This window comes from Lynx rufus, unplaced genomic scaffold, assembly GCF_022079265.1.
Source record: "Lynx rufus isolate CCGP_SWC_20201006 ecotype Redwood Valley unplaced genomic scaffold, mLynRuf1.p SCAF_19, whole genome shotgun sequence".
Lineage (NCBI taxonomy): Eukaryota > Metazoa > Chordata > Mammalia > Carnivora > Felidae > Lynx > Lynx rufus.
The window spans coordinates 14,691,047-14,709,485 of record NW_025814833.1 but is presented as its reverse complement, the minus strand read 5'-3'; the positions used below and the strand labels follow the sequence as shown (position 1 = coordinate 14,709,485).

Below are 18,439 nucleotides of genomic sequence, written 5' to 3'. Positions count from 1 at the left end.
CTGCTGAATCGGAACCTTCTTTCGACAAGATCCCCCATTAATTTGCATGTGCTTGGAAGTTTGAGAAACACATTGTAAACAGAGGAGTGACATAAATTCATCTCACAAGGCTCACGCTGGCGGCCGCTGGGTTGAAAAGATACACGACGAGGGCAAGGGTGGAAGCAGAGAGGCCAGTTAGAAGGCCATTGAAATACTCTTGGTAAGAGTCGATGGGGTCTTGCACCAAGGTGGTAAAAGTGGAGTGGTAAGAAATTGTTGGATTCAGGACCTGTTTCTGAAGATAGGGCCAACAGGACTTCCTAGTGTGTTGCATCAGGGATGCGAAAGTCAAAGGTGATGCCAAGGATGTGGGCCGTGAACCGAGATGAGATGTCTGCAGGTAGGTCAGGTTGGGAAGGGTAAATGGCAAGTTCAGTTTGGGATACAAGAAGTGAGATGTGTATTAAGCAGTGGCAGAGGTCTGGGCTGGAGATATAAATTTGGGAATCGTAAGCTAAAGGTGGCATTTGGAGCCCGGAGACCATAAGATTCCCCAAGGAAATGAGTCTAGAGGAGAGGCTCGAGGCCAGGAGAGACTGAGAAGGAATGGTCGGTGAGGCGGGCGCAAGGCCAGGATAGTATGGTGTTTTAGCAGCCAAATGGAACACTTCCTGAAGAAGGGAGTGCGCAGCCAGGGCAAGTGCTACAGATTGGCCAAGCAAGATGAGGACAGAAGGAACCGTTGAGAACTAGTTTGTAAAACCATTAAGGTGTACCGAAAAGAAAAAAAAAAGAGGTCATCGATGACCTTGACAAGAGAGGTCTCCGTTCTCATTGGAGTCTCATCGACGTGAACAGGGCAGAAAAGGAAGAGCTTACTGGAGGTTTGTTTTTGGTGATCTTGACGGTGAAGTAGGCAGAGGCAGAGACTTGTAGCATGGGTCTCATAGCGGTCGGGATACTCCAGCGTACGCAGTAGAGGTAGTAGTAGCTGTGAACCACGTCTTTCCTCTCTATGAACTGTGTGTGGTGCACCCAGCGTTCTTGATACTCCCAAGTCTGTTTCACGGGAAAAAGAGCACTCAGAACGAAAAGCACGCTTCTATGCAAGTCCTCTAGGCAAAGGCAGCGCACAACAGGAGGGGTCACAGCCCCGCTTCTGTCATCCGTTCTTAACATTGTTAAGATTCACACCGGAGTCAACTCCACACGGGAGGAGGGAAAAGGGGAAGCGGACACGAAATGAGTCAATAACGCGACATCGCCTAAGAGCGGGCTCTGGAACACAGAGAGGCACATGCTCAGATGCGTAGGTGTACGTGCCCGCCACACACGGCGTGCGCACTGACCGTCCAGACCCTGGCTTGGGAGGCCAGTTTGGCTCCTTGGAGAATAATTAGAAAGTGGTTCGAACATGTGTTCTGCCCACTCCGCGTAAAGGTATGACTAGAGGGTAATGAGGCCGCAAGGCGCCTGGGTGGCTCAGTCGGTTAAGCCTCCTACTCTTGATTTGGGCTCAGGCCGTGATCTTAGGGTCGTGAGATCGAACCCCGAATCAGGCTCCACGCTAGGCATGGAGTCTCTTAGGATTCTCTCTCTCCCTCTCCCTCGGCCCCTCCCCGGCCCTCAGTCTCTCTGTCTCTCAAAAAGAAAAACAAAATGTAATGAGGCTGATTTCACAAGCTGTTTCTGAAAAGCAGACTCGCCTCACGGCAGCCATCGGTAGTATAGAAAGTGAGTTCAGAAGAGGAACGGGTCAGGCACGAGGATCATCCGACCCCTCAGATCCCTGTCTCCCCCCTCCGAGATGTTTCTGTCCCCAAGCATGCATCTTCCTAGTGCCTCGGGCCCACAGAAGTCATAACGCAGCCCTGCTTCGCTGTACGGGGCCTCGAATGCTATTGGTATTCGACAAGTTCAATTCAACTGAGTCCCCTTGGCTTGGCTATTGGGGCACAGGAAGCTTCCAAATCAAAATTAAAAAAATTTAAAAAAAGATCCTGAATTAAGATGAAGGTCCACAGAAGGAAGGGAGTGAGATAGTTTAACAGTCTCAGTGATGTGAGGAGGGACAGTAGGAGGCTGATGGCAAAAAGATTTCTGGTGCTCCTTTAAAAAAAAAAAAAAGCAGACTGGGGGGGTCGGCTTACTTTATTTCAGACTTACACCCAACCGATTGTTTCAGTCAGCCACACAAGAGCACCAGGCACCAGATTCCTTGAGATCAGGGACTGTGTTTTACACAGATTATCGTTCCTCTTAATGAAGGGGCCCGACAGGTCACCCTTTGTGGCCCCACTGGAGCAATGCCTTTCTTTCCAGCCTTTCTATGTTATTCTATGTTATTCTATTTCTTCAGCCCTAATGTTTCCTCTGGCACACAAAGACTTTGGACCATCGGAAGGTCCCTAGACCTCATTTAAGGAGGCCCCTTTGCAGATGAGCATATTGGGGCCTAGAAACGGCAAGGGACGGCCCATAACAGCTGGGGCTGGGACCCGGGGCTCCCAAGCGGCCGGCCCAGTGCTCTCTCCACCCGACCAGACGTCTCAATTCTAAGATTTTCTTCCCCCCCGTGTGGCGTCGCAGTGGTTGGTCTTGTTTTCTTTTCTTTTTCCTTTTGTGAACTCAGGCAGCCTTAAACGCATTAAATTTTTTTTTAATTTTTTTTTTTGAGAGAAAGAGACACAGAGTGAGCGGGGGAGGGGCAGCGAGAGAGAGAGACAGACAGACAGACAGAATCCAAAGCAGGCTCCAGGCTCCAAGCTGTCAGCACAGAGCCCGACGCGGGGCTCGAACTCACAAACTGTGAGGTCATGACCTGAGCCGAAGTCGGATGCTCAACCGACTGAGCCTCCCAGGCACCCCAGCCTTAGACACATTAAATTCAGCTATCTCCATCAGGCCAATCTCTTCCCATTTTTATCAGTGTTCAGGCAGCTGATTTTGTGTAGCTCCAGTGAGTGTGTGTTGTCCTGGTATTTTGTAATTTTTACATAACGTTGCTTCATATACTCGCTTCCAGGGAACAATATGTCGTTGTGCTACTCTACCATGGATGGCTTAGCCAATTACATATTATTGGACACTCAAAATCAACAGGCACCTGGAAGTATATGCACAAAACTGTTATCAACGGTAAGTGACCTCTGAGGGAGTAGAACTGGGTATTGTGGGGGCGGAAGGGGAACCTTCATTTTCTACTCTGTCCTTTTGCTCACTGGGGCTTTTTTATAATGACGTCTTATTTCTATTATAACAATAATTTGTAACTGTACGTTAGGCATTGGGGATTTTCCAACTCTTATTTGTTTTTTTTTTAATGGTTTTTATTTTTTTCCAACTTTTCTCTTAGAAAGAACTTATTTGTAATATTCCTGTTTCCAGATTGTGTTTCTTCAAAGAATAAACTACTTGTGCTCATTGGCAATGTAGGAGTATACCTGTTCCCTCCCCAAATCACACAAGACTTCGGATACCAGGTTTAACCATTCTTATTCACGTTGCAGTACCTTAAAATCCCTTGAATTTGCATTTTTCACTCATAGTAAAACTCTGCATTATTTCTGTCATCAAAAAGAACTGGTTCTTACTATCTGTTAGCAAAACTGTACCAGACCTGTGATCCAGAACTTTAGTTTGCTGCTTAATCAGAAAAACCTTGGGCAAATTGTCCAACCTCTCTGAGCCTCGGGGTTTCTCATCTGCAAAATGGGCACATTGATGTACCTACATACAGGTTTGTTGTGGGGATTAGATGAGATCGTGCATGTGACGTGCTTAGCAGTGCTTGGCATGTGGTAACGCGCAACAAACGGTAACTACTAATTTGCCATCCCCTGGTGTCTGGTGGATTCTGGGAAATGTGCAGTAAGCTTGAGAAAGCTCTTCATCAGAAATAGCTGACACTTAGGGGCGCCTGGGTGGCTCCAGTCGGTTAAGCATCCAACTTCAGCTGAGGTTGTGATCTTGCGGTTCATGGGTTCGAGCCCCACGTCGGGTTCTGTACTGACAGCTCAGAGCCTGGAGCCTGCTTTGGATTTTGTGTCCCCCACCCCTGTCTCTCAGCCCCTCTCTGCTCGTGGTCTGTCTGTCTGTCTGTCTCTCTCTCTCTCAAAAATAAATAAACATTAACAAAAAAGAAATATCTGACACTTAGACGGGAGACTCTACTTGTAGGACTCATTTCATTAGCAGGGTTGGGAACAAGGTGATTTTATGTCAGTCGCTATATAGGGCTTTCAGCTTTTTAGTCACCTTCTACTTTTCCTTTTTTAATTTAAAAAGCATTTTTTAATGTTTATTTTTTTTTCAATGTTTTTTTTAATTTATTTTTGGGACAGAGAGAGACAGAGCATGAACGGGGGAGGGGCAGAGAGAGAGGGAGACACAGAATCAGAAACAGGCTCCAGGCTCTGAGCCATCAGCCCAGAGCCCGACGCGGGGCTCGAACCCACGGACCACGAGATCGTGACCTGGCTGAAGTCGGATGCTTAACCGACTGCGCCACCCAGGCGCCCCTATGTTTATTTATTTTTGAGAGCGAGTGCAAGTAGGGGAGGGGCAGAGAGAGGGGGAGACAGAGACACAGGTCTCCAACTCACGAATCATGAGATCGTGACCTGAGCCAGTCGGATGTTCAACCAACGGGGCCACCCAGGCGCCCCATCACCTTCTACTTTATAATTGTCTTATCTTCATAACAGTCCTACAAAGTAGGTAAGCTCTTCATCTGTGAACAAATAATGGTATGGAGAGAAGAAATCTGTTCATGTAGGCAACATCTCTGCGTACCTGACCTTTCTAGGGGCTGAGGGCAGAGAAAGGGACAAAAGCCTCTCCTTCACGGACCATATGATCCAGAGGTAGAAGAAAAGCAAAGAGTGAATAAGTAAAATCTAGTGTCTTAGGTAGAGCTGAATGCTAAGCGGAAAAGTAAATCAGAGAAGGAGAAAGGGTTGTAATTTTCGATGAGATGGCCAGGAAAGGCCTCGGTGAGCAGGTGGGATCTTTTTTAAATTGAACTATAGTTGCCATTCAGTATTATATTAGTTTCAGCCATAAAACATGGTAATTGAACATTTATATACATTATAAAATGATCACGGTGGGTCTGTCCCCATCCAAAGCTACTACAATATCAATGACTGTGTTTTCTCTGCCATGCTTTTCTTCCCCGTGACTAGTTTATTTGATAACTGGAAACTTGTCCCTCTTAATCCCTTTCGCCTGTTTCACCCAAATCATACCCCTCTCCCCTCTGAAATCATCCGTTATTTGTCTTTGACTTACTTCATCTAGCATAATACTCTCTCAGTCCATCCATGTTGTCGCAGGTGGCAAGATTTCAGTTTTATTTATGGCTGAATAATATTCCATTGTATATACATACCACATCTTTGTTATCCACTCATCTATTGATGGGCACTTAAGTTGCTTCCACATCTCGGCTGTGGTAAAGAATGCTGCCATGAACAGAGGATGCGTGTACCTTTTCACGTTAGTGCTTTTGTTCTCTTTGGATACATAAGCAGAACTGGAGTATTTCTATTTTAAATTGTTTGAGGAACCTCCGTCCTGTTTTCCATAATGGCTGCCCCAACTTACATGCCCGCCAACAGGGCCCGGGGGTTCTTCTTTCTCGTCATTCTCACCAACATTTGTTATTTCTTGTTTTTGTGATACCAGCCACGCTGACTGGTGTGAGGTGGCATCTCACTGTGGTTATGATTTGCATTTCCCCGATCAGTGATGTTGAGCATCTTTTCATGTGTCTCTTGGCCATCTGTATGTCTTCTTTGGAAAATTTCCATTCAGGCCCTCTGCCCGTTTTTTAAGTCGATTCTCGTTTTGGTATGGAGTTACAGGAGTTCTTTATATATTTTGGATAGTAACCCTTTATCAGACATATCATGTGTAAAATATCTTCTCGCGTTCAGTAGGTTGCCTTTCATTTTGCTGGCTTCCTTCACTGCATGAAAGTTTTTTAGTTTGATGTAGTTGCAATTGTTTATCTTTGGTTTTGTTCCCCTTGCCTGAGGAGACAGACCCGGAAAAATATTGCTGAGGCTGATGTCCAAGAGTTTATTTCCTGTGCTTTCTTCTGGGGGTTTTATGGCTTCAGGTCTCACATTTAGGTCTTTAATCCATTTTGACTTTATTTTCATGTCTGGTGTTAGAAAGGGGTCCAGTTTCCTTCTTTTGCAGGTCGCTGTCCACTTTTCCCAACACCTTTTATTAAAGAGACTGTCTTTTCCCCATTGGACGGACATTCTTGCCTCCTTTGGCGTAGACTCATTGACCATCTAAGTGTAGGTTTATTTCTGGACTCTGTTCTGTTCCACTGATCTGCCTGTTTTTGTGCCAGTACCATACTGTTTTGACTACTGTAGCTTCGTAGTATAGTTTGAAATCTGGGAGCATAATACTTCCTGCTTTGGTCTTCTTTCCCAAGATTACTGTAACGAATCGGGGTTTTATGTTGTTCCGTGTAAATGTTAGGATTATTTGTTCTAAAATATTAAAAATGCCATTGGTATTTTTATTGGGATTGTATTGAATTCTATAGATTGCTTTGGGTAGTATGGACTTTTTTTTTAAGTTTACTTATTTAGAGAGAGTGTGTGTGTAAGTGTGGGAGAGGCAGAGAGAGAGGGAGAGAGAGAGAGAGAGAACCCCAATCAGGCTCTGCACCACCGGCGCAGAGCCCGATGCGAGGCTCGAACCCATGAACCACGAGATCATGACCTGAGCTGAAGTCTGATGCGTAACCGACTAAGCCACCCCCGGCACCCCAGTAGGGTGGACATTTTAGCAATATTAATTCTTCCAATCCATGAGCATGGTATATTTTTCCATGTAGTTGTCATCTTCAGTTTCTTTCATCATTGTCTTCTAGTTTTCAGAGTATATGTCTTTCAACCCCCTGGTTAAATTTATTTTATTCTTTTTGATGCAATTATATGTGGGATTGCTTTTTCAGTTTCTCTTTCTGATAGTTTGTTTTAGTGTATAGACAGATTGCTATATATTTTGTATCCTGCAATTTCACTGAATTCATTTATTCTAGTAGCTTTTTGGTGGAGTTTTTAGGGTTTTCTATATATAGTATCATGTCACCTGTAAATCATGACAGTTTTACTTCTTCTTTACTAATTTTGATGCCTTTTATTTCTTTTTCTTGTAACATTGCTGCAGCTAGGCCTTGCACTATATGTTGAATAAAAGTGGCGAGAGTAGGGGCACCTGGGTGGCTCAGTCGGTCAAGTGTCCGACTTCTGCTTAGGTCACGATCTCGTGGTTCGCGAGTTCGAGCCCCGCATTGGGCTTGCTGCTGTCAGCACAGAGCCCACTTTGGATCCTCTGTCCCCTTCTCTCTCTCTCTGCCCCTACCTGGTTACACTCTCTCTCTCTCAAAAGTAAACATTTAAGGGGTGCCTGGGTGGCTCAGTCAGTTAAGCATCCAACTCTTGATTTCAGCTCAGGTAATGATATCATGGTTCATGAGTTTGAGCCCCACATCTGTGCTGTGAGCGCAGAGCCTGCTTGGGATTCTCTTTCTCCGCCCCCTCCCCCTCTCTGCCTCTCCCCTGCTCTCTCACTTTTTCTCTCAAAAATAAATTTTAAAATGAGCATTTAAAAAAAAAAGTGATGGGGCACCTGGGTGGCTCAGTCGGTTAAGCGGCTGACATCGGCTCAGGTCATGATCTCACAGCTCATGAGTTCAAGCCCTGTGTCGGGCTCCGTGCTGACAGCTCAGAGCCTGGGGCCTGCTTCAGATTCTGTGTGTCCCTCTCGCTTTGCACTTCCCTCACTCACACTCTCTCTCAAAAAACAAATAAACATTAAAAAAATTTCTTTTAAGGGGCAAGAGTAGACATTCTAGTCTTGTTCCTGATCTTAGAGGGAAAGCTTTCAGCGTTTCATTCTTGAGCATGATGTTAGCTCTGGGTTTGTCATATCTGGCCTCTCTTTTGTGCTGGTATGTTTCCTCTGTGCCCGCTTTGTTGAGCTTTTTTATCATATTTGGATGTTGAATTGTGTCAAATGCTTTTTCTGCATTTACTGAGGTGGTCATAGGATTTTTATCCTTTATTTTGTTAACACGGTGTATAACATTGATTAATTTGTGGATATTAAATTATCCCTGCATCCCTGGAATAAATCCTACTTATGGTATATGATCCTTTTAAGGTATTGTTGAATTCAGTTTATTAATATATCGTTGAGGATGTTTTCATCTATGTTCATCAGGGATATTGACCTGGAATTTTCTTTTGTGTAGTGTCTGTCTGGTTTTGGTATAAGGGTTATGCTGGTCTTAGTGATTTGGAAGCCTTCCTTCTTTAATGTTTTGGAATAGTTTGAGGAGGATAGGTATCAACTCTTTGAAATGTTTGGTGAAATTCACATGTGAAGCCATCTAGTCCCAGACTTTTGTTTGTTGGGAATTTTTTGAGTACTGATTCGATTTCATTATTAGCAATTTGTTTTTCAGATTTTCCATTTCTTCTTCTTTAAAAAAAATTAAGTTTACTTATTTATTTATCTTGAGAGAGAGAAAGCAAGAGTCGGGGAGGGCAGAGAGGGAGGGAGAGAGAGAGAATCCCAAGCAGGCCCCACACTGTCAGCACGGAGCCTGACACAGGGCTCAAATCCATGAGCCGTGAGATCATGACCTGAGCCGAGGTTGGTTGCTTAACTGACTGAGCCACCCAGGCGCCCCCATTTCTTCCTGATTCCAGTCTTGGAAGATTGTTTCTAGGAATTTATCCATTTTTTCTAGGTTGTTTAAAATGTTTGCAAGAAATAATTTTTCACAGTAGTGTCTTATAATCATTTGTATTTCTGTGGTGTCATTTGTAACTTTCATTGATCATATTCTTCATTCCAGTCCTCTCTCGTTTTTTCTTGATGAGTCTTGCTAAAAGTTTTCCAATTTTATCTTTTCAAAGAACCAGCTCTTAGTTTCATTGACCTCTTCTAATGTTTTCTTTTCAGTTTCTGTTTCATTTTTCTCTCTGATAGTTATTATTTCCTTTCTTCTACTAATTTGGGGCTTTGTTCTTTTTCTCATTCCTTTAGATGTAAGATTAAATTGTTTATTTGAGATTTTCTTGTTTCTTGAGTTGGGCCTGTATCACTGTAAACCTCCCTCTTAGAACTGCTTCTGCTGCACTGCATAAATTTTGTACTGTTGTGTTTCCATTTCTATCTGTCTCAAGGTGTATTTTTATTTCCTCTTTTTGAGTTCTTTGTTCACCCACTGGTTGTTTAGTATCACGTTTAGCCTCCAGGTGTTTGTGGTTTTTTTCTAGTTTTCTTCTCATAACTGGTTTCTATTTTCATGCCATTGTGGTAAGAAAAGATGCTTGATATGATTTCAGTCTTCTTACGTTTATTGAGACTTGTTTTCTGGCCTAACATGTGATCTGTCCTGGAGAATGTTCCATGTCCATTTGAAAAGAATGTGTGTTCTGTTTTTGGATGGAATGTTCTGTTAAGTCCATCTGGTCTAATGCGTCATTCAAAGTCACTGTTTCCGTATTTTCTGTGGTGTCTTACTGTCAATTTCTCCCTTTATATTTGTCAGTATTTTCTTTACACATTTAGGTGTTTCTGTGTTGGGTGCATAGATATTTACAAGTGTTATATCTTCTTGTTGGATCGATCCCTTTATCATTATGTAATGTCCTTCTTTGTCTCTTGTTATAGGCTGTGTTTTAAAGACTACTTTATCTGGCATAAGTATTGCTACCCCAGTTTTCCTCCCCCTCCCCCATGTGTTTGGAATCTCTTTTCCCATTCCTTCCCTTTCAGCCTGTATATGTCTTGAGGTCTGAAAGTGAGTCTCTTATAGGCAGCATATAGGTGGGTTTTGGTTTTTTATCCATTCGGTCACCCTGTGTCTTACGATTGAAACATTTAATCTGTTTACAGTGAGAGTACTGCTGGGCATGTACTTATTATTTTGTTAATTGTTTTCTGGTTGTTCTTGTAGTTCTTCTCTGTTCCTTCTCTTGCTCTCTTCCCTTGTGATTTGATGACTTTCTTTAGTGTTCAGTTTGGATTCCTGGATCTTTCATGTGTCTAGCATAGGTTCTTGGATTGTGGTTACCGTTAGGTTTATATACGACACATGATATATATATATATATATATATATATATATATATGTATATATATATATATATATATCGGCATATTTTAAGTTGACGGTCACTTAATTTTGAACACATTCTAAAAGCGCTTACGTTTTTACTCCCTCCTATTTTATGTAGACATCATATTTTACATCTTTTTGTGTACCACCTTAACTAATTATTGTAGCTATTATTGATCTTACTACTTTTGTCTTTTAACCTTCATACTAGCTTTATAAGTGACTGGTCTCCTACCTTTACTATATGTTTGCTTTTACCAGTGAAATTTTTTCTTTCTTAATTTTCTCACTTCTAGTTATAGCCTTTTCTTTTCTACTTGAACAAGTCCCTCTAACATTTTTTGTGAGGCTGGTTTAGTGGTGATGAACTCTTTTAACTTTTATCTAGGAGCTCTTTATCTCTCCTTCAATTCTGAATGATGAGCTTGCTGGGTAGAGTATTCTTGGTTGTAGGTTTTTCCTTTCAGCACTTTGAATGTATTGTGCCGCTCCCTTCTGGCCTCCAAACTCTGCTGAAAAAGCAGCCGATCGATCGCCTTCTGGGGGTTCTCTTATACGTAACTATTTGTATTCTCTTGCTGCTTTTAAGATTCTGTCTTTATCTTTAATTTTTGCCATTTTAATTATTATGTGTCTTGATGTAGACCTCCTTCGGTTCCTCTTATCTGGAGGTCTCCGTCTCTCTGCCCCCTGGACCTGGATGTCTGTTTCTTTCCCCAGGCTAGGGAAGTTTTTAGCAATTATGTCTTCAAATAGGTTTTCTGCCCCTTTCTCTCCTTTTTTTTCTGGGACCCCTATAATGCAAATGTTAGGATGCCTGATGTTGTTCCAGTGGTACCTTATCCTACCCTCATTTCTTAAGAATTCCTTTTTGGTTTTGCTGTTCAGCTTGGATGATTTCCACTACCCTGGCTTCCAGATCACTGATTTGTTTTTCTGTGTCTCCTCATCTGCTGTTGATCCCGTCTTGTGTATTTTTTATTTCAGTTATTGTATTCTTCAGCTCTGATTTTTTTTAAGTTTGTTTATATTGAGAGAGAGAGCATGAGCAGGGGAGGGGCAGAGAGAGAGAGAAAATCCCAAGCAGGCTCCGTGCTGTCCGCACAGAACCGGACACGGGGCTTGATCCCACAAACCGTGAGATCATGACCTGAGCCGAAATCAAGAGCGGGACGCTTAACTGACTGAGCCACCCAGGCGCCCCATTAAGCTTCAATTTTAAAAACTATTTTCTATCTCTGCGTTGAAGTTCTCACGGAGTTCATTCGTTCTTCTCCCAACTCTTGTGAGCACCTTTATGACCATTACTGTGAACTCTTTATCAGGTAAATTGCTTATCTCTGTTTTATTTGAGGTCTTTTTCTGTGCTTTCGTCTTGTTCTTTTGTTTGGAACATATTCCTCCGTCTCCTCATTTTGTCTGATTCCGTGTGTTCGTCTCTATGTATTAGGTACGTCAGCTCCGTCTCCTGCTCTTGAAAGTAGTGGCCTTATGTAGAAGGGCCCTGTGGGGCCCAGTAGTGTAATCGCCCCTCGTCACCAGAACGAGAGACACTCCAGGGGGGTGTCCCACGTGTGGGCTGTGTGCACGGTCCTATTGTGACTCAGCTGTGACTGCTGTGGAGGCGCTGGTGAGCGGGCTGGCCCTCGGCCCTGCTGGCTGCAATGCCTGGTGACTATTGTGGGTGTGCTAGTGGATGGGGCTAGGCGCCCCCTCCCCGGGGCACGAGTTGCTTTGGAGGGGACACCGATCTTGGCCAGTGCTCCCCACCTGGTGGGGCAGGGTGGTAATTGCTTTGGGGGGATGCTGGTCCCGCGTGAGGCTGCCTGCCACTTGTGGTGGGGCAGGAGCTGCTTTAGAGGGGCGGCTGCCAGGGCCTGTCTGCAGGGCAATGCCAGGGTGGGGTCAGCAGTGCTAGCAAGGTAGATAGAGAGTGGCAGAACTGGTACCCACCCATACTTTCATTCCCGGAGGAAGTTCCTACAGATCCCCGCCCCTCTGGCACATAACCCTAGAATTAGTCGATAAAGGTTCACCTCTAGCCCAGGCACCACTCAAATCACCGCCTCTGTGCTTGGTCTTAGGGTGATTGTGTATGGGCCCTTTAAGAGCAGAGTCTTGGTTTCCTACAACAGTCTGGCTCTCCCACAGTTAAGCAGCCCCATTGATTTTCAAAGCTCCTGGGATTAAACCCTGCTGATTTTCAAGGCCGGATGTTATGGGGCCTCATCTTCCTGGTGCAGATCTCCAGGGTGGATAGTGGTGCCCAATGTGGGGCTTGAACCGCCCCCCCTCGCCCCCCCCCAGGCCAGGGAGGACCTGCACGCCTGTGCTGTCCCTCCCATTTGTGGTTTTAGTTCCCGACTTTGCCTCTGTCCCTGCTACCCTTCTTCATATGGCTTTTTCTTTATATATTTAGCTGCGGAAGAGCTCTTCTACTAGTCCTCAGGTCGTCCTCAGAGTGAGCGAAGAGAGGTAAGGCATGAACCATGAGAATAGGTCGCAGGGGAGAGGGTTCCGGGCAGAGAGCACTGCAAGTGCAAAGGCCCTGAGGTGGGAGCATGCGTGGCAGTTGAACGGGAAGGAGACGGGTGTGGCTGGAGTGAGAAAGGTGAAAGGGCAGTAGGTCATAGGTGATGAGTCTGAGCAATAAGTTGGGAGGGAGAAGGGGACTCAGATCCCATCAAGCTCTCTAGGCCATTGTCAGGACTGTGTTTGCCTTTTACTCAGAATAACCGGCGGCATTGTGGGGGGAAGTGTCTCTGCCTGTTCTGTGTCCCATTCCAGCCCGATTCACAAACCCCGGGTGCAGTAGGCGGAGGCTTTCGCCCAACTCCAAATGGAGACATTCTCCAGAGCAAGAAGGTCCAAGAGTAAGTAGTACCTTGCACCACACATCATCACTGTGCTCTAAATACCCCTTGTCATTGGAAGGGTGAGTTGTGCCTGCTGGGACATAAGAGGGTGTGGAGCCACCTCGTTTCCACCTGACCAGGCCTTCCTGGGGCCTAGGAAACTGCCCTTGGGGCTGTAGGCTTAGATGGAGCCGGCCAGAGGAACAGAGACAGTGGGGAGTCTTCTCCGAGGGCTGGGGAGCTTGCCTCCATCTATTTCGACTCGTCTCTCTTCTGAGGAAATACAGTGAGTAGGGATTTCAAGCCATTTTTTATTCCACCCTGCCAGTTAGGCAAAGCAGCCCAGGGCCTTCTCTCCAAAGCTGCCAGGATAAGCCACACGAACGGTTCAGAGCCAGGCACAGGCGGAAAAGAAAAAGGAATTCACAGGCAGGTACATCACAGCGTGCGGGCAATATGTTCCCAAACTAAATCTAAAAGTTCCATCGGCAGCCCCTTTGTTAACGAGGCGATTTCTAAGGTTGGTGACGGAGAACTCCTGTTTTGGAAGAGCAGCTCCCTCCTTAGGTCACTAGGCCCCCATTTAGAGCACCAGCGTGGGAAAATTGCTTAACTGGGAGTATCAGGCTTTCCTGGTCGGAAATGTAAGGTTAGGACGATAAAAACAGGGCAATACGATTGTGCCTTTCACCTTCAAAGACTATCCCATGTTGGTTTTGGAACCCAGATGGGGACAGTGTTTATGTATTTAGCGACCTTTGAGATCATCTAGGGGTCCTGGATTTCAAACTTTTCATAAAACACTCCTTTTCATTGTTCTTTGCCCTCGTATGCCAACCTGGAGTGGTCAACTAACTTACCAAAACAAACTTCTCAATTTGTCTACGGCCTTTCTCTGCTGTGAATTCACCATGGGTGAGCCACTGGATGTTCTTGATGGGGTTTTTAGTTTCTGCGAAATAAAGGGGAGAGTCTGTCAGTTGCCTGGTAGTGTGCCATTGTAGAATGAGACATTCCTCCAAATAGCCAAACAGGATTACTACCTTCCACAAACTTAATAGCAGCAGCAATGGCACGCTTAACTATCTCCAGAGCTAGTTCATTCACATTGCTGCTGTCTTCTGTGTCCGTCTTCTGGCGCCTGGAACTTTCAGTCACATCCGTTTTCTCCTGGATTGTGACTCTTTTAGTCCCAACCATTTTCTTTTGCCTGCAAAAAAGGAACTCAAGAAGACACCTTTTACGCATGTGCGCATGAACCCACTCCTCTAAATACGGACCATCACGTGAAGAATAACAAGACATAGGAAAAGGTTGTTGCCTCTAGGGGGCAACAGGGACTTAAGGCTCAGGATAGGACCCTGAATAAGGCATTGTGGTTTATCCTTTGTGCCTGGCTTCAGAGATCTATTTTTCCTGAAAACCAAGGATTTTCAGATTCCCATAATCATGAACACCTTCATCAGGACGTAGTAGAGGGGCTCCTGGGTGGCTCAGTCGACTAAGCGTCTGACTCTTGATGTCGGCTCAGGTTATGATCTCACGGTTTCTTGAGTTCGAGCCCCATGTTGGGCTTTGCACTGACCCTGCGGAGCCTGCTTGGGATTCTCTCTCTCCCTCTCTGTCTCTGCCCCCTTCCCCCTGCCCCCGCCCCGCTCACATTCTGTCTCTCTCAAAACAAATAAACTTTAAAAAATTTATATATATATATATATATATGTAGTAGAATGAGTCCTAATTTCTTTGGAGTTCTAACAATATTGATTTCTAGTTGAGTCTCAATCCCTACTTAGGTGACTCAGGGCATGTGGCTCTTTAAAGTGAATTAGGGGCTCTTGGGTGGCTCAGTTGGTTAAGCGTCTGGCTCTTGAGTTCTGCTCAGTTTCTGATCTCCTGATCGTGAGATCGAGCCCCATGTCAGACTCTGAGCTGGGTGTGGAGCCTGCTTGAGATTCTCTCTCTCCCTCTCTCTGCCCCACCCCGTCAAAATAAATAAACATTAAAAAAATGAAGTGAATTAAAGTCATTAGAGGCAATATAGCCTAGGAGGGGTGGATTTTCAGTTTTTTCTCTTGGATTTTCCAGGTGTACGAATTATACCATCCATCAGGAACTATCATTTTTTACCATCTTTTTTTCCTGACACGTATACCTCTCCTAAGTATTCGCTTTGGTTAACACTACCAGACAAATGTTAAGTGAAAGTGGAGACAATGTGCATCCTTCTTTTGCGTCTGACTTCAGGGCGCGTGCTTTCTGCTGCTACATCACAAAGTATGTTGCTGGTTTATGGCTGGAGATTTATCACATCAAGAAATTACGTTTGCTTCTGTTTTTGTACAACGTTTGTCATAGATGATCGCTAAAATTTTCCATATGTCTTTAACATCTGTGGAGATTGTGAAAGTTATAGTTATTAGGCCTGCGAACAAGGCTTCCTCACAGCGCTAGGAACTTCTGCACATTTTCCGTCTTTTTCACATCTTTTCTTCTCTGTCTTCCCTGGCTACCACTTAAGTCTCTTCAGTTATGAGAAATCAGTTCTAGCACAGTTAAACATCCCTGCAGGCAGTCCTTACATGGTGGGGTGCTGCATAAACGTGGATCTCTCCAGGGGCACCTGGGTGGCTCAGTCGGTTAAGTGTCTGACTTCGGCTCAGGTCATGATTTCATGGTTCATGAGTTCGAGCCCCACGTCAGGCTCTGTGCTGACGGGCTCAGAGCCTGGAGCCCGCTTCGGATTCTGTGTCCCTTTTTCTCTGCCCCTCTCCTTCTCACTCGCTCACTCTCTCTCTCAAATGTAAACATTTAAAAAAAATTTGTTTTAATTTAAAAAAAGTAGATCTCTCTCTCCCTTTATTTTTCTATAAATAGCAACTCCCAATTTTGGGTGTTTAATGTACATTTCGTTTAACTCACCCCCGGCCCCATGACATTGTGCACTGGCTACCTTTCATTTGCCCCTTTCGGATCCACTCCTCCCCGTGCACCCTGCTCTCTGCCTTGGAAGGCTGACCTCACTGGACTGCATCTGTGGGCTCTCCCATGTCCTCTGGCTTCCAGGAGATTCTGCACAATGTAGAGACCAGGATGAGAGAGGAGAGTGCGGGCAAGTTATATATTCCCAGGGTAGCTGTCTCACTTCTCAGTCTCGGAAAGGAGTTTATCCTCACCTCCCCCCCCCCCCAGCCCAGTGGATCCGCCATTCTAGCCCCCGGGGAGCTGCACTTGCCCTTGTCTCCCTAGTTCTGCCCACGCCTTTGTAAACACTCCCTCTACTTAACCCTTCTCTACCTGCCCTACTTTTAGTATGCCAAGTTTCCTGCTGGGACCCTGAGTCATAAAGAGAGAGACTCTCATTACCACATGAAAAGAAGAAGGCCAAGTTCACACCCAGACTATCTGGCTCCACAGTCCCAGCGAGAGCCAGAGCGCTTAGCCACCCGGCTCTCCTCCCTCCAGGATTCACAAAGGGTTGTGGGGCCCTGTTCTCACATTTCCATCTGAAGTCCAGAATGGGCTCAGTTGCTTTCCGTGGGCCTCTTTCAAGAAGGGTCACTCTTTGTTCCCTTTCTCAGTGTCATCGTTGGTTCCGGGGCGTGGCGGGTGCTGCGTGGGGCAGCCCGGTTGCTGTGGCCATCAGCCCAGGAATGGATTGAGCGGCCTTTTAAACATTCAGTAATAATGCTGACTCGTGTGCATTTGAGTCTTCACATTAGCATTTGGAGCTCCGTTTGCATCTGCCTCGGTGCCCTGTTGCTGCATCCAGCGGGTGGACAAGGCCGTGTGCTGGGGGAACGGAGTCTCCCCAGGCTGTCCGTCCCAGAGTGAGGAGAGACTGGAGGCTGGCAGACGAGGGGATCTGAAGGCCCTTAACCCTGGAGAACTGGCTCTCCCCACCCTAAGGGCTGTGCCAATGCGGCCACAGCAATTTGCTATAAACTCCGCAGTTAAAGACAACAATGGAGTTTTTTGGTAAACCGGTAAATTTAGTCTGTTAATGCTTATGTATTTATTTTTGAGAGAGAGAGAGACAGGGAGACAGAATCCCGAGCAGGGTGTGCACCGTCAGCACAGAGCCCGATGTGGGGCTCGAACTCCCAAACCGCGAGGTCATGATCTGAGCCACAACCAAAAGTTGGACACTTAACCGACTGAGCCACCCAGGAGCCCCTGGGCACAAATCATTCTTAAGCATCCCTCCCACTGGCCTGTCCTAGTTCTTTCTCCCCCCTTCCCTTCCTAACGAGAGGCCAGATGCGCAAGGGTGGGTGAAAAGGGCCAGGGTGTGGTCAAGTCTGGGGTCTGGGTGATGACTGGGGACGCCCCATTGGCAAGGCCCTCCCACCCTTAACAACACCAGGTACCTGACTGGCCACATCCTTGTTTGGAACAGTACTGGCCAAGGAAGCCTCAGAAAGAGATTCCCAGCTGCTTTTCCCCTGGGTTCCCAGGCAGAATGTTTACAAATGCTGCCAGGGCAACACCAGTTTCCACCAACGAGAAACAATTTCTGGCTGTTTCTGTTAGTGAAGGAGGGGGACAGTCGGTCACGCAACAGCATGACCTCCAGAGCAGGCCCACACAGTAGAATCCGTGCCCAGTACTTCTTGCGGGGCTGTGCCAGGAGGAACAGCGACGATAAGCCTCACGGCTGGTAACTACAGGGGTCCTTTTTATGTGCCAGCTGCTGTGCAAAGGGGCTCTGGATGTGTGAAGTCTTTTATTTCTCTCAACAACCCATAAGGCAAGTGTTAATATTTTCATTACAGGGGAACAGACTGAGGCAGAGAGAGGGTTCAACCCAGTGCTGCCTGACTACACTGACTGAGCTCCTTATGTCTTCTTTTATGTATTTATTTTGAGAGAGAGAGCGAGCGGGGGAGGGGCAGAGAAACGGGGGAGAGAGGATCCCAAGCAGGGGCCGCACTGTCAGCACAGAGCCCGATGTGGGGCTCGAACCCACGAACTGTGAGATCATGACCTGAGCTGAAGTCGGACGCCTAACCGACTGAGCCACCCGGGTGCCTTCTTACTTCTTTATACCCAAATTCTGAGGTGGTGACCTCCCTTGTGTGCTTGATTGTTTTCAAAGATGCCCTTTATGAATCCAGGATGAGCTTCTGCCATAATGGTTATCAGCATAGACCCAGGAGCAATTGACGTAACATTTCTTAGTTTTCTCATCGACAAAATGCCTATGGAGTAAGGTTTTTTATGGGAATCAAATCAGACAATTCATGTAAAGACCGAAAACAGTGGGGCTCCTGGGTAGCTCAGTTGGTTGAGCATCTGAGTCTTAATTTCTTTTTTTTTTAATGTTATTTACTTTTGAGAGAGAGAGAGAGAGAGAGAGAGCATGAGTGGAGGAGGGGCAGAGAGAGATGGAGACACAGAATCCGAAGCAGGCTCCAGGCCCTGGGCCATCAGCACAGAATCC

At 45.8% G+C, this 18,439-nt stretch overlaps 1 protein-coding gene across 1 annotated transcript; it reads right to left on the bottom strand.

The window, feature by feature from the left end:
• Window positions 1-813: 813 nt before the first annotated feature.
• Window positions 814-16,046, bottom strand: AKAP14 (A-kinase anchoring protein 14). The gene is made up of 4 exons (XM_047081767.1): window positions 16,021-16,046; window positions 14,043-14,209; window positions 13,860-13,951; window positions 814-1,041 (listed from the first exon to the last, which is right to left on the bottom strand). The coding sequence occupies exons 1-4, from the start codon at window positions 16,044-16,046 to the stop codon at window positions 814-816; spliced, it is 513 nt and encodes a 170-aa protein (XP_046937723.1).
• Between the last annotated feature and the right edge of the window lie 2,393 nt (window positions 16,047-18,439).

What these genes read in the sequence shown, in the direction of transcription:
- AKAP14 (XM_047081767.1), bottom strand. Translation starts at nt 16,046, where the DNA reads ATGGGAGAGCCCACAGATGCAGTCCA. An exon ending in GAGCCCACAGATGCAGTCCA is followed by an intron (nt 14,210 to 16,020) that starts GTGAGGTCAGCC and finishes CCTTTTTTGCAG; the next exon opens with GCAAAAGAAAATGGTTGGGA. An exon ending in TGCTATTAAGTTTGTGGAAG is followed by an intron (nt 13,952 to 14,042) that starts GTAGTAATCCTG and finishes TTTATTTCGCAG; the next exon opens with AAACTAAAAACCCCATCAAG.